The 23,241-nt window shown below is 41.1% G+C and overlaps 1 protein-coding gene across 1 annotated transcript; it reads right to left on the bottom strand.

The window, feature by feature from the left end:
* Positions 1-11,381: 11,381 nt before the first annotated feature.
* On the bottom strand, positions 11,382-12,314 carry KCNK12 (potassium channel, subfamily K, member 12). The gene has a single exon (XM_008935743.1). The coding sequence runs from the start codon at positions 12,312-12,314 to the stop codon at positions 11,382-11,384; it is 933 nt and encodes a 310-aa protein (XP_008933991.1).
* Positions 12,315-23,241: the final 10,927 nt, after the last annotated feature.

Below are 23,241 nucleotides of genomic sequence, written 5' to 3'. Positions count from 1 at the left end.
TGAAAAGCTTAACTACTTTGAAGCATCGGAGACCCTGAGTAAATACTTGGGAAATTGGTACTCCCCATGTCAGCATCTTTGAGGACACCTAGCACCAGTAGGATCAGTGCCAAACAGCCAACAGCTTCCCTCTGGGCAACAATTCAGCCCTGACCCTTTCTGTTGGGAAAATAATTTGTGCATTTTGGTAAGCAGGGGCTGTCAAACCAGCCCTTGCAGGCTGTGTGTCTGGCTGGGACACTGTAGCAGTGGGTGCCCAGCAGGGGTTCTTGCAAGGGCTTGTTCTAATTAGCTAAGGAGAAGGGGACAGCAATATGGGTTTTGGCTGGGCTTGTGAACCAGAAAGCTTTACACTTTCGGTCCATGTTATCTAGCAAGATTAGCAAGCCTCTGTGTCTGGTGCAGCGACATTTCTCTGTCTGCAGTGCAATTGACTTTTTAAGGGCCTTTCTAGTCAATACCAAAGTGCCCAGGATTTATCTTAATACCTTGGACAGATGGATCCTATTGATTTCAATGGAAGCTGGGGAGAGGGGATATATAGGGAGTTTCTTATAACTGTTTACAGAGCAAACAGTTTCCATCTGCTCTCTATTTTACTGTGAAGCAAAGGATCAGTCAGCTCCAAACTTCAATAATGACCACCATGTATATTAAAAGCATGTCACACTAGTTATTGTCCACCCCAGGTCTGCTCAGCTGTACACATTTTAGTCAGCATCTGGCAGGTTGTGGGTATCCCCTTATGGCTCCATGGTCTCCAAGCCATAAGTTTCAAAAAGGGTATCTCAGTCAGGAGGTGCTTCTGCTTTTCCTCCTTCTCCCCATGCTTAGAAGAACATTTGCATACACATCCCAGGCAACGATTTTTCTCCTGTTTATTTCAAAAGTCTTTGTAATAGCTTAATTGCAACAATCCAAATGTCACCTGGAATTTGACATCCTCCCAGACATACAGAATTCACACTCGGTCGTGTAACACAGCATTAAAAACATACAGCAATGTTCCCTAAACACCATCAGCAGGTTCTTCCATGGTATCATTAACCACCAGCATTACACATCCTCCACCAATGGCTCTGCACCACTTTGCAACATGGCTGCGCACCAGCTGCCTCTGCCTCCTAGGTCCATAATCATGCTTCTGTGAATGAAGGGGTCCCAAGCCCAAAATATCCATTTTTGTTTGCAAACTGTATATAACATACCAGTACAAACGCAATCTGTATTGGCTTTGTGTATGGCTTTTAGTCCTCTTCATTCAAAGATCTTATAGTGGAAAAATCCTGAGCTGACATCAAAAATGGGACTGGTTTGTTAAAAGCACTCACAATTACGGTATGTGTTGGAGGCAAAGTTCCTGTCAACTCAAAATTAAAGCATTTTTTAAAATGCTACTGGTTTAAATAGATTTCAGTCTTGAAATTTATTCCAGTTTAATGTTTTTTCCAGGAAGCATCATCTGAAAGAGAATAAAATTCTATGATTTCTAATCAATGATTTACAGGAACTTATGCTTCTTCATTTCACTTCTTGACTTGGTAAACACAAAAGAAATTGTGCTGGAAAAATACATGCAGCTCCTTTTGACTTCTAGCAGGCATTTAAACATCATTATGTCTGTTTAATTAGGCTATTTACTACCCGCAGTTCAACTCAGTTACACCCGATTCATGCAAGAGCAGCATTTGCTTCCCAAATTTATTGGCTCTTTTGGCTTATTTAGTTTATTTCTGTATTATTTAACTCTTTGGGAGTACATTGAGTGATGTCAGGCACTGGGACCTGCTGCAGCTGTTTCTGACCAGAGAAATGACATTTTTCCTAGTGAATGCTCAGCTGAAATTCCTCTTGGTTGTTACAATTACTCCCTGGCTAATTCCCATATTCACCAGTGACAGTAAAAAGCTTGTGTAGGAATTGCCACCATCCTCCAGTTTCAGTACTGGTGATGAGAAATGTCCCTAACAGTGTAGAAACAGTTACAGAAACTTGTTCAAAAAGTGCCATTTTTGGTGCTGCAGCTCTTTGCTCCCCAAACATTCAGCTGATGGTCTCCTGATCCAAACTTTTCCCACTGCCAGGGAAGCAGCTGTCTACTACAGACAGGCAGCTCTGTTCACAGCTTTTGCATGTAAGATCATTTCTGTCTCGTTAGGAATTATTTTGCTTTTTTGAGATGCTGATATTGGGTGGGGTTTTTTTTTTTTTCTTTTTTTCCCCTCTGTTTTTTCAAAAGCCATGACCACTTGAAGGTCAGATGTCAAGTGGATTGAATGATTTTTGCAGGAAAATTGAAAATCATGACATTGTGTGTGTAGCCACACGATGCTATAATGGGCAACACCCTTTTGATCATTAAAACAGAAATTGATCTCTATATTTTCTGATGTGTTTAGGCCATTAAGAAGACAGGGCTATGACTGCATTGCTGATGATTTGCACTGCTTTCCTGGCAGTGTGTTCATTGTTGCAGACCAGGGGCTGGCAGAAGGATGGTTCCCATGCTGGGGTATGGTTGACAGGAGGAGGCAGATGCAGGTTGCCATGACATTCAGATCCTCTACAAAAACCAGACACCACGAGGAAGATCCATTTTCTGCTAGGAACTGGACCAGTATTCCTGGTCTCTGGGCTATGGTTGCACTTAAATTTGGGGATGGAAGCAAATCCATCCCTGTGTGCTATTCAGACCAAGGCATGTCCTCAAGGACCTTTTGCTTTCATATAGATGAAGGAAATACAAGCCTTAACTACCTCAGTGCTGTCAGAAACCAATGCTTCCCCTCTGGATGCAGGTGCACTGAGCATTAGAAATGAAGGCTACATTAATTTTGTGTTGCATGCCTGAGTTTTGGGGCCCAATTGTTTATTTTAGCACCTTACATTCTGTTCAGAGCACCACTGCTTTTGTTGCTTCACTGTACTTGTAGGATGGTAAGACAATTTTTCCTGTTTTTACTGATAAAGACCTCTTAGCAATTCTAATCAGATGTGCTAATTGATTAATCTTGTAATATTTACATATGTTGTCATCATACAGAAAGCCTAAACAAATCTCTCTATCCATTTTATAAGGAAAGTAGGATCACAGTGTTACTGCTTTGCTGGTGCAGAGCCTGAATTGAAAATGAGTCGGTAGATGCACCCAAGTCCCAAACTCTCCAGCTCTGGGAACAAACCAGGGTTCAAAGGTGGCTAGAAAACAGTCTGCAGAAACAGTTTGCAGTGATCAGGTAGTCTAGGCTTTAATCCTTTTACGAGCTCTACTCATAGGACTGAAGGTACAGTGTAGGGTATTTTCCAAATGGTAAACATTTACATCCTGACTTTCTTTAAAAAATTTTAAAGAAATTAGATAAAATGGGCAGGTAAAATGTGTTTTAAAATGTGGTTGAAGTCTTTTTACATAAAATTGGATCTTTAGAATCACTGGGTTCATGTCAAGGATTTCTGTTGGTAGGAAAAATATTCAGTCTGCCATTTCCAACAATGACACATAATTTATACTCATAATGTAGATTTTGCAAAGATATTTTTAAAGGAATATATTCAGAAAAGTGTCTAATTTTGGTGTTTCTGGGAAAAATTGCTGGATAATTTGTTGCAGTTAATACATCAGCTGTTTGCAATCAATGTAAATGGGAAAGTGATACCAACCAGAAACCAGCACAGAACTGGTTATTCTTTTTATAACTCACACTTTGTGAAATACAGAAGTAAAAAAACCCACCAAAACCAGTGGAATTAACTGCAGAAGTAAAATTCTTGATATTTGCAATAGGAGATAATGCCAGCTCATTAGTTAAAGGTTTGTTAAAGATAAATGTCAAACTGTGCCCCTTTAAAAAGAAATAAACAGGAATTATTTTGAGCAGATATATAGTAATTCAAGTATTTTAAATTGTCTTGAAATCTGGAACTAATATTTTTGCAGAGAGCATACAAAAAGGTAGTATTTTAGTGAGCTATAAATGTGTGTGTTTGTATATGCAGAACAATAGCAGGTTTTATTTTTGTAAAATGAAGAATGTCTACACACACATACACACACAAACAAGAAAAAAACACCCCAAACAAACCCTAAGCCATTTTTTTACAATAAAATTGGAACTGAATTCTTGCACTGCCTGTAGAGCCTAAAAGCAGAAATTTTCTGGACATAATTTTCCTGCAGGGAATAAAATGATTCACTAACAGAAAAATTAGGAAGTGATAGCCATTGAGAAAATACTTGGTGTTTGAATTGCACCTTGTTAGAAACATCAGTAATTTTTTTTCATATTGATTATTGTATATTATTATAAAAGCATTAATTTTGTATTGACTCACTGGCTTTAAAACATACAGCCTGCGAGGTACAAACGGGTTAAGGGAACATCTTTATATTTCTTATAGAGTCTGATAGAGCCTAACCTGCTGGAGGGCAGAATCCTGGAAATGCTTGGTGTGATGATGTTACACAATTTCAAATCCACCTACACCCAGGCTTGGGAGCTGGCTGGGACATACCTGGGCATGACATGGCCCTGGGACTGGGGTACTGGAGACATGGGAATCTGCACCTACGATATACCTCCAAATATTGTTCATCACTGTAAGGGATCAGTGTGACTGCCTTGCCAGTAGTAGGCTGGGCAGTAGGTTGGAATCCTCTTCCCAACATCAGCCCTTGACAGTGTTTACCTCCTGAATGAAGAGCAGATGGTGAGTGTAAGCGTGCAGTCCCTCTCTTTTCCCCCTGTGTCTCACAAACTGCTCCTCTCCATGTTCCACATGAGGTAGCTGAGCCTGGGTTGCAAGGAGAGCTACTTGGGCCTGTGACAGCATCTCACCATTTTGTGACAGCATAACATCCGTATTCACTGTCTCTTTTCCTTTCCCAAAGAAGGACTAAACACAGATAGGAAGGCTGCAGGTATGCAGTCCCACTTCAAAGCAAAACTGTACCATTTTGGTTCCTGAGAGCTGAATGTTTGAATCTGATCCCTAGAACTCCCTAATTAAAGGGTGAGTGTTACTCATATAATAAATCAAAAGAGTAAGAAAAAAGGAATGTGTCTTTATTGGTTGCTGCTTTCAGACTGTGGCCACGTAAGCTGACACAGTCCTTCCTCTGTGCCATAGCTACAGAACGTATTTACAATGAACAATGAACCACTCACTGTGCATACATTAATATGCATACCCCATGCTTCAAATCTCAGTGGAATTGGCCATACCTCCCTGGATTTCCCACAATGTAATGCTCCTGTGCTCCTAGCTGGCTTGGTTTGAGTTAGAACAGAACCAATGCTGTTCAGTGATTTTACTTTTCAGCTAAAGCTCTTCAAAGTAACTGCACTTCCTGAAGCTAACAGGCTATTTTTGCAGACAGTGTCTGCTTATAGAAGTGGTAACACTTGATGTTTGTAGTTACTACCAAGGACTCCTGTGCAGAAAGGCTCTTGCTTATACTTCTTGCTCCTATGCAAACCAAGGTCACTGCTAAACCTTGTGTGCCACATTGAGGCATGCAAAAACTAAATGGTCACACCCCTGGGGAGGAGCTGAGAGAACAGGTGACCCTAAACTGACCAGCGAGGTATTCCTTCCCATAGGCATCACATCCAATATAAAGCTGAGGGATCACAAGAGTCAAGCTCTCTTCTTCAATGAGTGGTGTCCAAGGAGGACCCTGCGTGTTCTGCCTTCACTCCTGATCCATGTGTTCCTGAATCCAGTTCCAGAATCCAGCTCCTGAATTGGTTCCTGTCTGCCACAGAGTGCAGCCTGGGACTTCTCCAGGGCTGCTCCACAGCATCAGTGCTGACAGTGATGTAATTGCTGTCGGGGGGGCTTAGGTTCAGTATTGCTTTTGTATATATTTCATTTTAGTATTTCATTAAAGATGTTTTAGTTTTCCAATCTGTAAGTCTCTCCCCCTTATCCCCTTTCTTTTTGCCTTTGGGGAGGGAGAGGGGTCAATAGAGAGCATCTGTCATCTATCTAGTGGCTGGCCCAGCCCTAACCCTTGACACTAGCATGAGCATTCACAAGAGTAAGAGCTCAAATATGGACGTAGTCACAAAAAAGAAACTGCATATTGGTTGTACAATGTGCAAAGCACACTTCATTAGTTATTTTGTGTGAGTCAAGTATTAATACGCCCTAACTGAATTTATTATGTAACATAACATTTATTGTATTATTTCAATATAACATTGAAAATCTGTGTTGGTTTGGAAAGGCACATTAGTATCCTATTAGAGCAGAAGCCATATCCATGGATTTGCTATCAATCAGCGAAGTCTGATTTTGTTTAGATTAGCTCTGAACATTCATTGTAATAATTAGTCACTGGGTATTTTTTGAGTTAAAGGTTAGAAAAACACAAAAAAGTGAGAATGGTCTCTGATTTCCATATGATTATAAATTCATCCCGGATAGGCAATCGGGTTTATACTGAGCCCACATGCCTGTCTATATGGCTTCCACTGCTGCTGAATTTCCCCCTCAAGTCAAGACACGACTGAAATACAGGTAAATGGTTGTAGTACACCCAAATTTTCTTCTGCAGAAAGATGAGAAGAGACTAAGGGCCAGGGCTGAGGCCATGCTAGGACACCAGTGCTATACTGACAGCAGCATCACAGTGCACCTCTGGGTAACCCCAGCATGGCAGAGCGTGGTCACCAACAACTTTAGTGTGTTTCTCGTATCCCTCCTGTCTTCTACCAGCAATTTTTGCTGCAATTAGAGCTGACAACTGGATTATGCATTAGCATGCACATGCCAAAGAGGTACAAATACCCTTTATAACAGACCTTCTTCTCTCAGTTCTGCATGGCCCCAACTACTGCCTAAAGTACCTTTGTGTGTCTTGCTAGCAGTAAAGGGAGTTACTTGTGCAATGCTTCTTCCACAGGGAGACAGGCAAACTACAGCCTTGTCCTTCAGAAACTTCCATTTGTGGCTGTGGTCGATGACATTACTTGTCTGAACATCTGTATTGTCTGAAGGACATCCTTCGCATTGCAAGGTAATAAAAACAGACCCAAATTTTTCGCACAAAATGAGGAGCGTGTTTGCAGATGGGAAGAAACCAAAGAGAGCTGGACGACACCTCAGTGTAACTCCAAACTTTGTTCAAGACACACACAGGGAAGAAAAACCCCAAGATGTAAACGTAGCAACTTGCCAAACACTACAGGTTTCACAAGAAACTGTTGCTTGTAACCATTCTGTCCTGACCTTCAGGGAAAAGAGAAGATGTCACTTGAATTTGGTCATTGTCCCTTACTAATTTTCACTTAAATTTTAATTCTCATCTGCAAAGTGTGTGCGCACAAGCCAGGACAACACAGTATCTCCTCCCTTCTTGCTGGAGGTCTGAGCAGCTCATTGCTGTGCAATCGTTGCTCTCACTAGGGGCTGGCTCACAGAAAAGTCCTAACTCCTGCAGCTTTCTATGCTCCTGAATGCTCTTCTTGGGTGCAGACAGCAGAAGACCAATTTGAGCATGAGGTTTGAGCTCCTGTCTGTGCTGCCTGCACAGCTGCTCAGCAGGGAACTGGGATGTCTGGGTCTGTGCCAGGTAGGAGTCACTGCTGCTGTGTCTTAGAGAGAGGAATGTATCAGGGAAAATGAATTTTTAAATTCTAAATTAATAGTATTCTTTCAAGGCTGTCCAAAACAAAACCTGGGAAAAGTAAAACATTTCAAGAATGCAGTATAACTCCCAAGTTACCTGAAAAGAAAGTGCAATGTAGTGCAGTGTGCTTTCACTGTCCCACTCTGTTCCTTCTGTTCCATCTGATTCCTTGTGCTTCAGTCTGTGTCCGAGTGTTGCCGATATCTGCTTTGTCTGTGAAAATGAAATACCAGGAGGAATTGCACTCGGTGCAACTGATGCACGTTTAGGGTTTAATTCACAAAAGGAGCAGGCTGTCCAGGGCAATCCCAAATTGGACCATGCACAATAGGAGTTAGGTACCCAAGTCTGGCAAGTTTAAAGAAAAGTTGTGATTAAACAAAACAAACAAACAAACAAACAAGCTAAAGAAAGAGCAGGAAGAACTAGGAAAAAACTGATCTCAAATCTTCTACATCCTCTTGGCTCATGTACTCATGCACACAGGTGATGGGTGCCCAGGTACTGCTAGCAGGCAGAAGAGTAGAGATTTGGAGCTTGGTTTTCATGCATCCTTGAAAAATACTTTGGCTACTGAATATGAGGGAACTGTAAGGCCACCCCTTGTCAGATGCTCCCCAGAGAGACCCAGCTCAGTAACCATGCTCCGAACCCTCTCACAAACTGGCTTTGCTCAGCCAGGTGGGGTTGGGGATTTTTACAGGGTTTAGATTTGAGCTGTGGTTGAATTCGGTCAGCTTCTGGGGATATGTGCTCTGCAAGGAAGAGGGGCACTAGCAGACCACTGGGCATGCGCTTTATATACCTCTGAGGCAGAAGAGGAGAAGCAGACTGGAGTTTATAAAGGATTTTGGGAGCAAAGAAGCATTAGACCTAAGTGCATAGAGTAGCAATCAAATGCCCAAATCCCTTGGAGAACCCAGTTTTATGAGCCAATCCAACTCTCCTGCAGTCAATAGGAACTCCAAAGAGTCCTACAGTGGTACCATTGTGACCAATGGTACCAAAAAAAGACTCAGAAACATTTAAATCATATTACAACAGACTGTGTGTCTGCCTTTGACTGGACTCAGAAAAGGTACAGAAATAGCAGAGAAGGTATGTACAGTTTTGTATTCCTTCACTGTACTTCCCAGGCAGGAAAAGGTAGTTTGAAAAACAATTTACAAACATTTGAACAGGTCCCTAGTCATAATATTTACCCCTTAAAAACGCTTACTGAAAAAATAAAACCCCTTAATTTGCAGATTTGTTATCATAAAAATACAGTTCTTGAGCTCACAGAATGTTAATGCATTTGAACATGTTTTTATGAGTAAAACAATAAGCCCAAGTAATTCTGCTGTGGCCTGGGATCCTATGTATTCAAACTCTTTAATACTTTTGGGACAGAGTCTGTCTGCCTTTATTTATGCAGCAGTTCACACAGCAGAGTGCATTCTAATGAGTAATAGTCCCTGTGATGGCAAATGTACCAAGGCACAACCCTACAAGAGGTCTAGCTGCAAAAACAGAGCAGCGCCCCATACACGCTCCTAATACACAAACACATAAATCATCGTAGTTAAGGAGATTTACCTCTGGAGGTCATCCCGAGGGGGAAACTACTTTTTGTTCTTTTGGTTCCCTGCCTCTGCTGTTTCCAAATGGTCCCTGCAGCTCTGCAAGTCATCTTCCTGAACTGGGTCTTTGCAGTCAGTCTTTGAGTCTTTCCCAGACCATGACCTGCCCCTACACATCCTACTTAAATTTATCCTTCAGTGGGCTTCAAATTAAGATCACCAAACACTTTGCCCTCTGCCTAATTCTTCAAAGGACTACTCAAATGTAGCATCTGAAACAAGGTGCACAGACAGACACATGGAGCTTAGGGTGTCTCTCTGCCACCATGGAAGCTCCTGCCAGATGAATGGCCCCTGAATGTGTTCTCTGCCTTCCTGTCTACTCTTGAGTCCACATCAGGTAGATACAGAACACAAATATCAACAAGTGTTTCTGGACAAAGACATCTTGATAAAAGCTGTGACTATGTTTATAGTATGACACAGAACCATTGTGGTAGTTTATCTGCTGCTCTGGTTCCTTTCCCTTCAGGCAATAAATGCAATCACTGCTGGCAGGCTCAAGTATGTAAAACCTCAAAGTTAAAGTTAGTTTTCTGAGGTTAAGCTTCAAAACATTTTGCGCTACTACAAATTTAAAGGAAAGCAAACCAATGGATACCTCAAACCCATGCAAAATGAAGCAAAGGAAACAAACAACAGAGTAAAATATCTATATGATACTTCATGGAAAATACTTTCCAACATTTATAATATTCCTAGTTTGTTTTCATCAGCTTTTTCAATTTATTTAGCAATTAGGTCGTCATGAACGTGCCTAAAATTGCCCAAACTGTTTTCAAGAGCTGAGCACTATGGCTTCTCAGACTTCAAGCTTAAGTTGTATTTCTTGCAGAAGCCTTTTTATTACCTTCACAGCACTAAAGGAGTGGTATGGTAGAGGGAGTTTAGATGAATGATCCAGAGCTTGAATTTGAAAGAGATTTGCAGTAATTCCTATGCACCCATTTGTCAAGCTAAACCAGACACTTAGACCATGTTTGTTTGAAGATGCTTCTGATTCTTCAGCAGTGTGGGCTGGCCCAGGTTAAATATGACTTAAGACAGTAGCAACAGCCTTAGGCCAGTTTATGACTTAGTAGCAATGTTTCAAGGGAAGCCAGCCTCTGGGGTTGCTCCAAAGCAATACTCTTCTCTATAACCTTCACCATTAGATTTGTGGGAAACAAATAAAGGATTGGGACCGCCAAAGAACTGCAAACAAATCGTCTGCATGAATCTCTGCAACAACACTGCAGAAGTAACAGATGCAAATTTAGGACAACAGAGAGCTTACATTCATTTTTGCTACTTATTTTCATGTAAAAATAATTAACTAAGCATTTCAGTGATGATGCAAACATTTGACACCAGAGGTGTGTACTGGCTTCTCTTGCATTAAATGAAGTCTGTCAAATGCCTGTTTTCAGTAACTCAGCAGGTAGGACTGCTTTTGCACATTTTAACATGGTCCCTGACTTTCAAGAGTTAGGTAGCAGCTAGTGTTTCAGACAGGACTGGCTAAAACCCAACATCTACAGTCAGGGTAATTCAGCCCACTCGATCCTCCACCACTGAATTCAGTTGGATTATTTAAATGAAACACAGCCACCCTAAAGCTGGTGTAACTGCAGTCACCTGCGTGTATGTCACATGCAAGCCTGCTATGAGAAATTACTGAAGGGCATCAAGTACAAAGTTCAGGGCCAGATCCAGACTTCAACAAATGGTGAGTTAGTGGTTTAGCCAAACCCCATCAACACCAAGCTTGAATCTGGAGCTGAACTTGCCCATTCTACGCATTCTCAAAGCTGAGTTTGAGTTCAGGCTATGTTCTGAAGATGAACATATTAGTTTTGACACCATCCTAACCACGTACACCATCCTTCTATAATTGCATGAGATACTGCATCAAAAACATCCAAGTCTTTTTCAAAAACCCCTTTGGGGAAGATTGTAACATTGTGGTAATGATGTTACTGCATATTAGAGAAGACTTATAAAACCCCCAGAAACTAAAACACTGAACACCCAACGAATACCAAGCCTGTTTCTGAATTTAAAATTTTCCAGCAGCTTACAGTGACAATTCCACCCTAATCGCCATTTTATTTTTTTTTAAAGAAACAAAAGGTATTTCAAAAACTCTACCTAGAATCACTTGTTTCTGCCAAGCGGTTGTTCATGATGGCTAGAGCACCCACCCCTGCAGAGAAACCGTTTTGTCTCGTATTGATACAAACGTTCCTGGGGTAGCCATTGGCCGTCTCAGACAACTGCTTTTGCAGAATGGCCAGGGAGACTTTATTCGATGCTGTGAGCTCCCTCATGGAGATCATCTCCCCAGAGAGCCTCCTCCCCTCAGTGTCACTGTCATACTGTCCATCAGTGTCCATCGAAATGTTATGTCGACGTAGGCGGGCTCCTGGGGTGATGGCGTTGCGACGTCCAAGCCGGGCACTTGATTTATGGCACTTTGGGCAACATCTGCATTCGAATTTTTTCAACACCCAGTTCAAAACTTGCTTGATTACGATTGAGATTACATTAAAAAGAGAGTATATGCAACATACCCCCATTAATATAAATATGAAGTTTCCAAATCTGTACAATCCCTGATTTTGGTACGCAGCATTTTGGCTGCTTACCAAATCTCCAAAGCCAATGGTGCTGAACGTGACAAAGCAATAGTACAAGGAGTCAATGTAGTTCCATCCTTCAACCACCGTGTACATCGCAGAGGCGCAGCAGGAAAGGGTAATAGCAAAAATTCCCAGAATCAGCATCACGTGGTAAACGGATGGCTTCCACCCCACGAGGCTGCCCACCCCAGACATAGCTGGCCCCCTTCGGAAGTTGGGAGGTAGGAGACCACTTCTTCGCAGCTGTCTCTCATGGCACGCCTTCATGATAAACGCCAGGAGGGAGATAATGCGCTCCAAGAAGAGGTTGAAGAACAGGATAGTCCCGGCACACCCAAAAAGGCCGTAAATGATGAGGAATACTTTTCCAGCCACAGTTGCTGGTGTGGTCATTCCAAAACCTAAGGTGTGGAGATAAAGGGGTAACATTAATGACATAGTTTTTCATGTGTAAGCTCACGACATATGTAACTAAACAAAGCTCCCATCTCACTGGACAGAAGGAGTTCTATCTCTAAGTCAGCTTAGGCCAACAAAAGATTGGGTTTTGTAATGTATGAAGAAGGCACCAGAAAGCTCAAGGAGATGACTAAGCATGAGAAAAAAATCCTCACGGAGATGAAAGATGGTGGATTAACAGAGCAACACCACTCTTTAAATGCAGGTGGAAGCATTCTTGAGCCCAAACCTCTTTGAGGTAGGACAAGGTGAAGAGGCCATTTCCCTGCTCCCATGCGTGTGAACCAGGATGGCCTGCTAGAAAATTTAACCTCTCTGTTCATAAGCTGGAACCCAGTGTAACACTTTTGTTATTGAGGTCTGATCATGCCATTCCCACTGAGAAGACAGAAATCATCAGGTTGTATAACAGGAAAAAAAACAACCTTCCCACCTGATCTCATCACAGAAGGAAGGAAAAGCCACTGGCGAGAGACCCGCACCACAGAGCCACCTGGCAGGCTGGGGCCACTAGGATCTTGCAGACTGGTAATTACAGCAGGGAGAAAAACTGCTGCAGTTAAACAATAAAATCAGAGTATAAAAACTCTGCAAAGATCCAGCAGCAATATTAACCCACCTCTTCTTTAAAAGAATTGTATTTTGACGTTACACACACACATACATAATTTTATATATAAGCAGTAATGCCTCGTAGCTACAGATGCTTAAATAGCAGCAAAAGTTATCTTAAATTTGCATGCAAATAAATAGACTATGTTTGCTCCACGTTATTTGCTGATACCATTTATTTTATGAAAAGGAATTACATATATTTTACACACTATCTCAGAAAGATTACTTTGAAACTCAGTTCTGTATGTGTTGCTGTTGTTCTGCTACTCTTCCCTGAAAAATGCTCGGTGGTTCAGTTAAAAAGCACACTGATGGGATTGAGGTGACTGCTTACATCCCGTGAATAAATAATCACATCTAATCTATGTTAATGGTTTGTGAAAAATCCACATGCTGAAATTTCTTTACCTTATTCCTCTACGAAAATGCTAAGCAAGTAACATATTCAGAGAGGTAAATATCAACATCAGACCACATGAGTGGAAGGTTGTGAAGAAAATGGAGCTACTGTTAACACAGAGCATAATGAAATCATTAAACCCAGTTTATTATCTTGATGTATCTTTAAACAGCAACAGGACAATATTTCCTATCTATAATGAGTTAAGATTGCTACTTGAAATCTATTGATTTATTTTTGTAATGGCTGTATTTTTCTGGGTAATTTACTTGCGCTGCCTCTATACTTCATTGATACAGAATTTCACATCTGTTGATAAAAGAATGTAAAAGCTCATGACAAGTAAACTTGAGAATAATCTGTTCAATGACACGAAGGCACATGAGTAAGGAGGTGGTCCTGCTTCCACATTAGATTAGACATACTTGGAAACAGTGTGCCAGCAATTCAGACTATACTGCACCACCAGTGTCTTAACAGTAGAAGGTCTTTTCTGTAAAATACAATGAAAAAGTTGCACAATACTACCAGAAAATAAAGTATTACCAAAAAGGTCATTAGATTTTATTTTCTGGGCCCATGATCTCCCTATTTTGTTGTGCTACAAAACTACCTTTGAGCAGACCTCACAAGGTTTGCCTTGGTGTGCCAGACTTAACACAGATGACTGAGAAGCTCTTCTCAGTTCGTCCTCTTCTATGAGTTGAAGCTTTTATCTGGGTTGGGCTGGCAGGTTGCACGAGCCTTCTCATTTGATGATGAATATGCATTAGTGCTTGGTCTTCAGAAGAAGCTGGGGAGCCTGCTGCAGTTGCCAGCTAGGGATACACGGCCAGCTCATTATGGAGAAGGCATCTGTTCGCCCATGCCTTGTCAGCAAAGCATTGAAACACGTGCTTCACAGCAAGCATGTGAACATCACCATCAAAATAAATGGGTTTATTGTCACACATATGGCTAGACACATTTATTAATTATAAAAAAAAAAAAAAGAGTCATGGTTTGGATCACATTGTAAATGTGCTGAAGCTTTTTAGTATCTTTTGCTGATCATTCATTCATGAGAGGTGGTGAAGTCTTGTATTTTTGATGCGCTTCGTTTAAGCAAGATTTCTGAAGCATAATTTTACAAAAATTCAACATGTAGCTCTGTAAGGTGAAAGCACCACAGCAACAAGAGTGGTAAGCACATAAAATAAGCAAAAAGTAAGACCAGGCAAATGTTGTAACTTCAGTCTACAGCTAGTAGATAACAGAAGTGTACCTCTGCACTCTTTGCACAGGGTCTTCCTTTGCTAGCTGTGTTTGTCCCTTTGGCACCACTTGGACCACAAGGGGTTAGTCCTGGTATGTTCTATAAGACATATCTGAGCTCAGCCCCTACTCAAGGCTAAGCACATCATGACACCTGGATGAAGCACATTAATCCAGAACTGCCTGTGCTTCTGGGATAGTACACGGAAGGAAAAGTGCTTTGCATTTTTCATGGCCCTGACACATATTGTACAAGCACCCGGGGGCTGATTTTGTGTGGCTCAGAAACAATATTTGAACCTCCTTCATTCTCATTCTGCCCCAGTACTTCAGGTACAAGTTCTATGGCAGCACTGATTTCAGCTGCTTGATACTTCTTGTCCCCAAACAAACAGAATCAGTAGAGATGAGCTGATAAAAACTCTCAAATAACACTTATCCTTCAGCAGCCGCTCATGGGTAAATGCTGGCAATTAATGAGTCCCTCATAATAGGTTTTGTGGTTACTTGCATAATAGGCTTTGTGGTTTCTATTCTGCTCATCTGGATTTTTAATTTACTTAAGTTAGTGATGGATTCAGGAGGTAGTGCTGCTGGACAATATGGTAATATGTTTCCTGTTGGTCTTTCTCTCTGTGTTTTTTTCCTCATTTTCCTATGGTTAAAAGAGATGGTTGATGCCAGAATACAAAAAGAAAGAGCAACTTTAGTCCCTGTGAACTCTTCTCTTGGGCCAATTGGTTTGGCAATTATCTTGTCTCACTGTAATTTGAGATTAAAGGGAGTGACAGTTTTCCAGTAAAAATGTATTTGCCCAGAGGCAGTGGGAAGTTTTGGTCACCTCGAAAACTTAACACAAGAAAGTCTTCCAGCCTCTACCATGGCACTGTGTGTCCCTGCCTCTTTCAACCACCTCCTCAGCTCTTCTTATGCAGGTGTCCTGCCACAGGACTTGGCTCACATACCAAGTCAGCACAACTGAGCAATCATTTTAAGTTGCAGAGTGTAACAGCACTTAGATCATGACAGCAGCATCACCTCTGTATCATTACATAACTATAATGTAGTTATATTTAAAGGAATCCAAATAAACAACTATTGTTCAATATAACTTCTTAAACAAATTATTTCTCAGAAATAAACAAAAAAACCCACCAATAACCAGAATGCTGGTTCCTTCCAGAGGGAAGGAAGTTCTTGTGACGTAAAGACTAAACTCATACAGGACTGATCCCCAAGAGATGGGGGCTATGCAACACAGGCAGATAAACTAAGAGCAAGTAATTTTGTTTAATGTCTGCTTTAATGTTTAATCTCTTGCTTTAGCTCATGGCTTTCCATAGTCTTGGTTGGTCTTTATTATCTAACATGTATACTGCATCAAGGAACAAAACATCACATTCTGAATTTTGAGATTAGAATTCTATATTTGGGTTCTGGTTCTTCCTTCAACTCCTTTTCCACCTGGTAACCTTTCATCATTATTGCCCCTGATAGAGTCGTACCTGTATATTTCACAACTGCCTCTCATTTATTCTATAGCTCCTTACCACCTAACATAGAGAAACAGTTGCCTTGGATACAGGGTCACAGCTCAGAGCTGACAAAACCACTGCAGATGGAAATCTTCTGCTGCATCCAGCACCCAAGGAGATTGTCTGCCCAAGGAGTGAGAACATGACAAGGCAGTTCTTCCACCACACTTTGCATTTTCAGGCTATGAATGAAAAAGTTACTTTCCCTTTAACATTTTTGTCAGCCTGTTTTTTCAAATACTCATCTTTGGGCTCAAAGAAATATTTTTAGAGCTTTTCCACTATTAAAACCTTTAATATCAGTGTTGCTGTACATTCACATTTGCTCTTATTTAGATTACTATCTGGAAACAGAGCTCCTGAACAGCAGCTGTCTGTCCAGCACTGTGTGCAGTAAGACACTTCAAGCACGTTCCATTCAAAGTTTGAAAAGATGAGATACCACTACATTTTTTTAGGGCTGGTCTAACCTGTATCATACAGAAGCTTGCAGTCCTTGGTGAACCATGTAACATGGCAGTAGATATCCCACGGAGAAAATACTGAATGACTATGCATCTAAGGACTGACTCCATTATCTATCTATCTATCTATCTATCTATCTATCTATCTATCTATCTATCCACCCACCCACCCACCTGTCCATCCTTGGTAATATATATACAACAAAAAAAAAATTTGAATAAGCAGACTGTTTCTGGCATTTCTTAACCTTTCTTTGTAGTTTTTGTAACTTTCTTTTAACATGCACTTATTATTCTCTCCAAAGCCTACAGTAAGTAGATGGTGAGAGGTCCTCTAAATTTGCTTTGTGAACCAGGGTGGGCTAAACCAGGTATTTCTTTTCTCCAACTCCTATGACTGTTCAGTACATAAAAATGGGCATACATGCACCAAATCCACCACAGACTGTGGGGAAAGATGCCAAGTCTACTCTGATTTGGAAGAGCACCATGATAAACTTGATGAACACAGTTAAAACCCATCCAAGTCCTTGTTACATCTCCACTGCTGAAATATTAGTCAGGTGTTTTGAGACAACTGCTACTCAAAAGGAGCCATGCTGGCAGAACAAAGCCATGATATGATTAGTTGAACTGCACGGAGTGTCAAGGAGCCGCAGGCAATTATTAAAGGCCTTCCATAGTAGTAATTTTATTCTGTTTACACACAACTGTAATCAGGTTATTGGTTACCAGAAGCACTGCTACGCCTAACATCGAACACCAGAATTGATCACCCTCAGCATTTCTCTGCTGGCTATGATTTAAACCACAGTCTAAAAGGTCATGGTCACATTTTCATTGCTTGTTAAAGTACACTGGTTTTTAAAACTTAATAGCCTAAAATAACCTAAGCTTCCTTGAATAAAAAAGTGATTAAATTGGCAACCATGACATTAAATAACCTAAAGGAAAAGCTAATAAATAGTTGTTGGTTACCAGGTGCATGTGGAGGGCATAAAAAGAGACTGAGAGGCAAAAGGATTTTTCTGTAGAGGTGAATGACAAAGGTGAACCTAAAATTATGCCCAACAGTGACTTGAGTGAGGATGAGAGACAGGGCTGGGCAGCAGCGCCTTGTGCCCAGGGCTGGGAGGTGATGGGCAGCTCTTTCAGCAGAGGGATACTGGAACTTCCCAGCTCCTCTGGCAGCCTGTGATTTTGGCTTGTGGGCAAGGGGTCCGCATTCCCACGAGCACCCCTGGAGAGCAGTAGGATGCCGTGAGGGGCTGCCCCATGGGAGCAGGGCAAGAGGCATCTGCAGCAGAGAACGGTGTGATGAAGGGGCCTGCGCAGTAACCAGAGGTGCTGCTGGCTGTGATCCTGGGACTGAACAGGGGATTCACGTGAGGAAAGGAGAGGAAATCCTGGAATGGGAGAAAGTGATGAAGGGTCTCCTCTGCTAGGAAAAGGACAGGTCAGATGGTCAGAGGCTAAGAGGCTGCAAGGAATTCTCTTGCCTTGTGAAATCCCCTAAAGACGGGCATATGAGCCCTGGCTCCAGACACAGGCTACTTGCCTGTGGAGGTGCTGTGAGCAGCTGATACCTGGCCATGTCAGCAGGCAGCTGATAAGGGGACCTCATGCCCTACAGATAAGCTGTTGTGCCTGACAAAGCTGGAATAACACCCTGGAACAACAGGATGAAGGACATGCTGGACCTGAGAGGAGTACGGGTGAGGTTTCCTCTCAGAAACCTCAAGTGCTATCATCTTCACAGGTGTCTAAAGCACTAGGGTTACCCTCTAAGAACCCCCAGGAAAGGAGAGAGGAATAACATCTTCAAAACCTGGCTACTTGTGTGTGTTTATCTTCTCGTCCTCACAGCAGGTCTCCCAAGTGTGTTTTTCTATGCTGACACTTTCTAGTTGAGCTTTCCAAGAAAGATCTTCATTTTCTAGTGAGCACTCAGCAGGCACATTTATCAGCTCAAGCGGCCTAACTTTTGTACATTAAGTGATAAGTGACCCTTAAAAAGAGAAATGCTGGGGCTCCAGCTTCACCACAGCAGCAGCACTCTTGCTCTATTCATTTACCAGACATAGGTAAGCTTTTTTTCCTGAATTGTACTGCATTGCTGCCCTTTCTGTGTACAGTATGAGAAAAAAAGTGCATAGCAAAACCTAACCCAGGAAGCCCACCCTTGCTCACTACTAAATGTCATTATTATAAAGACACAGCCCAATAAATACAGGAGGCTGATCATCTGGTCTGGCCAAGCTGCTTTGGCACAGAACCATGCCAAGGAAGAAGAAGAACGGTCTCTAAATCAGTTTTATGGTTCCCTGACTGGGGCTGGCTGTTCCTCTATGCACCCTGTACAAGCAAAAGGGGACTGACTTGTGCCAAGCCACCACCACTGCCAGCTGAGCAGCAGCTCTGGCACGAGTTCTTGTTAAGCAGACCCACTGTGAAGAGGGAATACATGGAGAGGGTCATGGGTTTGAGGCTTGAGATCTTTGGCAAACTTCTGTTTGGGCTTTCAGGTTAATCTTATTGCAACAGAACACAGCTGCTAATGAGGGAGAGGGGCCCTCTCTTAAAATGATATAATGGAGGCTGAACCTCAGAGAAGGATGAAAATCATAAGAGTATGATTTCTAACTGTACACAGAAAAAGAAAGTCAGTACCTACAAGTTGACATTATTCTTGTAGACTCTTAACTGTAAGGGAATGGAGGTGACAATCTTCCCTCTCTATTAGAATATTATTCACAAATAAACTTTCTTTCAATGCTTCAGATTTCATTGCTCTTTTAAATAACTTTGATCTTTTTAAATAACACTTTAAATAAATCTTCTTTATTGAAATCTTGGGGCCAGACTCTGTTTCACAGTCATAAAAATCAAGATTGAAACTATTTTCTTCATTTTATGCTGCCTTTCATGGTCAAATCTTAAGTAAGATGACACTAAACTCTTATTCTGTCAGTTACTTTGCCCCTGGGCACAGCTGAGGTGCTCTAATGGCTTATTAAAGCAGGAAGAATCCGGGTTAGTGATGGCTAAGTTAGTGCTAAACCACCTCACAAAGGAAAACTTCCAGAAAAAGGGCATGAAAGCAGGATGCTCTTTTTCTGTGTTGCAGCACATCTCCTTGTGAATAGATGTAAGCTAGTCCAGAGCTGCTTCCACACCTGATGGTCACAGGGTCCTACCTCTGGTTTACTTCCTTGTCCTAATAGCTGGTGAAAACCATTTTGTTACAATCCCTTCTAAAATGGTGATGGTGTTAATAATGGAAAAACACAGGCCACACCCTCCTTGAGCTTTTGAGTAAATTATATTACTGTTGAAAAACTCGTCCTTGCACTAGCAGCTAAGAGTCTCCAAAATGCAACATTAACAGCTGTCAGGGCCTTATCAAACCCCTGCTCACATTCCAAGTTATGTGCAGAAGGATCTGCCTTGGCTTACCTCACCGCTGAACCCCAGCTAAAACACAAAGATTTCTGCCACACTATGAGACAGAAGAACATCATCCCTGAATTTAGAGCAACTGTTTTCAAAAATCTGCAGGACATAAAAGCATGATAACCAAGAAAGACACAAAGTCTGCCTCAGTAACCACAGATACACTTGGAGGTATAATTCATGGACCCAACCAGAGGCCATCTCCTTCTCTCTTTTGAGATGTGTCCAATATCTGAAGCCATAAACTGCCACGTCCTCTGACCCTCCTACAGTCTTCACATAGCTAATGATATGATTCTACGTGAACACTGTTTCAAAACTAGATTTCTCTTGCAATCTTAATTTTTTATCCTCTAAAGCTGCTTCCACTCTTATTTTCCTATGATTTTTAGAATATTTTTAAGAATGTTTTTGTGTGGATAATTCTGTATCTAAGCAACATCCTAAGAAGAAAAAGCTTATGCCCCATTTCAAATGGAGTGTTTCAAACATTAGCATTCACACCTGCTTTTGCTGTTTATTGAAACTTGCAGTTGCATTTCTGATGCCTGAACAGACGTAAGGTTGTGCAAATAGTTTTGTTTTTTTTTTTTTTTTCTGAACTGCAGGGGAAAAAGAATAATGGCATTCAAATTTTGTTACATTCTTGAGACATTATAGGCTTCAAAAGAATACCTGCACATGTCCTACCACTCCAGTGCCAGCAGCATATCTCACAATACTTCTCTTTTCAGGCTAATAACATCTGAATTTCACAAGTGATCTTGGATGTATGTCATATTTGCCCACATGAGAAGTCTGATAAACAAGATGTCACACCTGGGCTTTCTAAGCCTTATAGATTGGAAAGGCTGTCAAAAGGTTAAATCATTGGCTTATCTTTTGAATGGATTAAACAACAGACTTGCAGCAGAATTTTCTTCTGCCATCGATGTTTGTGTAGGTAGGTATTCAGAGAACATCTATTTCTTGATAGCTCTCAGCTCTTCTGCTTTACCAAGAGTTTGCCTATAACGACGGACCTGTAGGATAAAAAGACCTTAAACATATAAAATATCTTTTCCACTGTTTGGCCATTTTTTTTTTTCCAAATCTCTGTACAAATTTCTACAGTGATAATTTAATGAAAAAAACTCTCATAAATCTACCTTGACTTCTTAAAGTTTAAATATGCCTTCATGAGTTCTTTATTTCATGAAGTTCCAGCTGAAAGCAAAGCAGCAAATTCTCAGGTATCTTTTTGCTTGGGCAGCTCTTCTAATTCATTCATGAAGGCAGAAAGAACTAATTTTAAGTAACTGTAATAGAAATACAGAGTGACAGGACTGCTGACTAACCAGTTATTTCTCATTTTCTGTTTCTGCATTTAACTCTTCCTTCCTTAGTATGCATTTCCCCTGAGTACTTTTAAATTTAATGATACTGAAAAATTTGTGACATTATCAAGATCATTTTGAGCTTTTGATTTTATCTGAGATTATCTCGGTCCTTGCAGCTCTGCCAGTAGCCGTTTTTCTAAATCATTTTATCAAGCAGCTTCTTTCTGCCCTTCTCTTTAAATTCATAATTTGGATTTAAGATCTTTACAACGCAGTCATTTCCAGCCCTACAGTAAACTTGACTCCATGCACATTGAGCATGAATGACAGTGTATTATTTGTTTATTCTCCTAAGATAAATATACTGCTTGTACAATAATCAGTCTGAGCAAAGAGATGACAGAATATTCAGTAATAAATAACTGAAAGGTTTGTTTCTGGTTTTCTCTCTAATTGAAATTTACTGAACTAGTTTCCCACTCAGTTCTCATGTGGGTAAATTTCCTCCAGTTGTTGCTTCTGCTGTGATTAAATTTGTCTGTGTAAGACTTGAGAATGAATGTGAACATTTGGCCCCTCATTTCTAAAGGGGAAGAAGCTGCAGTGGTACGATCTCAGAAAGTTTAGAACTCACTGAGGAATCACTGTGGGGCTACAATTGTTATCAAGGTATTACTGCTTTTTTCATCAATGAGTAAGGAGCACCTACTATAGATTTTGAAACACAAGCAATAGCAGTACCTCATCCGTGTAAGTAATCCCATATGTTAACATCAAAAGGTTCGATTTCTTATCTTATTCCACTCCAAAGCTTTAATTACTTGGAAAGGCTGCTAATGCTTTGCCTCATCTAATACAATTAGATTTAATTTTCATTCCACTTCTCACTTGATTCAAGAGAGACTGCATTGAAACCTTGCAAAGCCTATAGCTAGGTGTATCACCCTTTGCCATTGACAGCCTCACTGAGCTCAGGGAGATGTATTACTTACAGTAATGACAAGTGCTGGCAACATCAGGCCTACATTTGTTTTATAAACCTAACATGCCAATAAAATGAGTAAGGTGGGATTTCCTAAAGCTCTGTAGACTGCTCTACTACTGATTTCAGCAGAAGCAGGCTACTGAGGAGATATAATATTAAACATATTTGATTTTTCTGGATTACTATGCGATTGCCCCTTAAAGTATAATTCTGTTTGTTACTTAAGTGTTCCTATTCACAAAAGGTTTTACTATCACTTCTAAGATTTATCACGCTCAGGAGAACTTTCATGCTTCAAATGTTCACCAGCATAAACCCGAATCTTTGTCTTACCCATCTTCTCCCAAACTGCACTCAGATAGGCACCTGGTATCGACACACTATGAAAACTGTCTCTTTTCATAAAAATAAGCAAGGCTCACATAGATCATGGGGATGATGTTTCAAAAAATCTCAAGCTGTCTTCATACGAAAAATTGCAGATGGAATGTTCCAAGTTGTTTTTCTGTTGCTCTAACCCTTGCTACTTGCCTCTTGCTACTATGGCAAGAGGTAAGATTCTCATTGACTTTAACAGCTGCAAAGGAAGATAACACTGCATTCATTAAAGGGACCCTGACAGTATTGAGAGGTGGGCCCATGCCAAACTCATGAAGTTCAGCAAGGCCAAGCGCAACATCCTGCATCCAGGTCAGGGCAATGCCAAACATAAATAAGTGCTGGGTGGAGTATGGATTGAGAGCAGTCCTGAGGAGAAAGACTTGGGGGTGCTTGGGAAAAAGCTCAACATGAGCCAACAGTGAGCGAGTGCAGCCCAGAAAGCCAACCAGATCCTGCCTCTGATTCTACGATTCAAATAAAGAAATCACATTGTATTTTCC

This window comes from Merops nubicus, unplaced genomic scaffold (genome assembly GCF_000691845.1).
Source record: "Merops nubicus isolate BGI_N331 unplaced genomic scaffold, ASM69184v1 scaffold10562, whole genome shotgun sequence".
In the NCBI taxonomy this organism is placed as follows: domain Eukaryota; kingdom Metazoa; phylum Chordata; class Aves; order Coraciiformes; family Meropidae; genus Merops; species Merops nubicus.
Note: the sequence above shows the minus strand (reverse complement) of the source record. Positions and strands in the feature narration are given on the sequence as shown.

Coding starts and splice junctions, on each gene's coding strand:
- KCNK12 (XM_008935743.1), bottom strand. CDS start 12,314: ATGTCATTAATGTTACCCCTTTATCTCCACACCTTAGGTTTTGGAATG.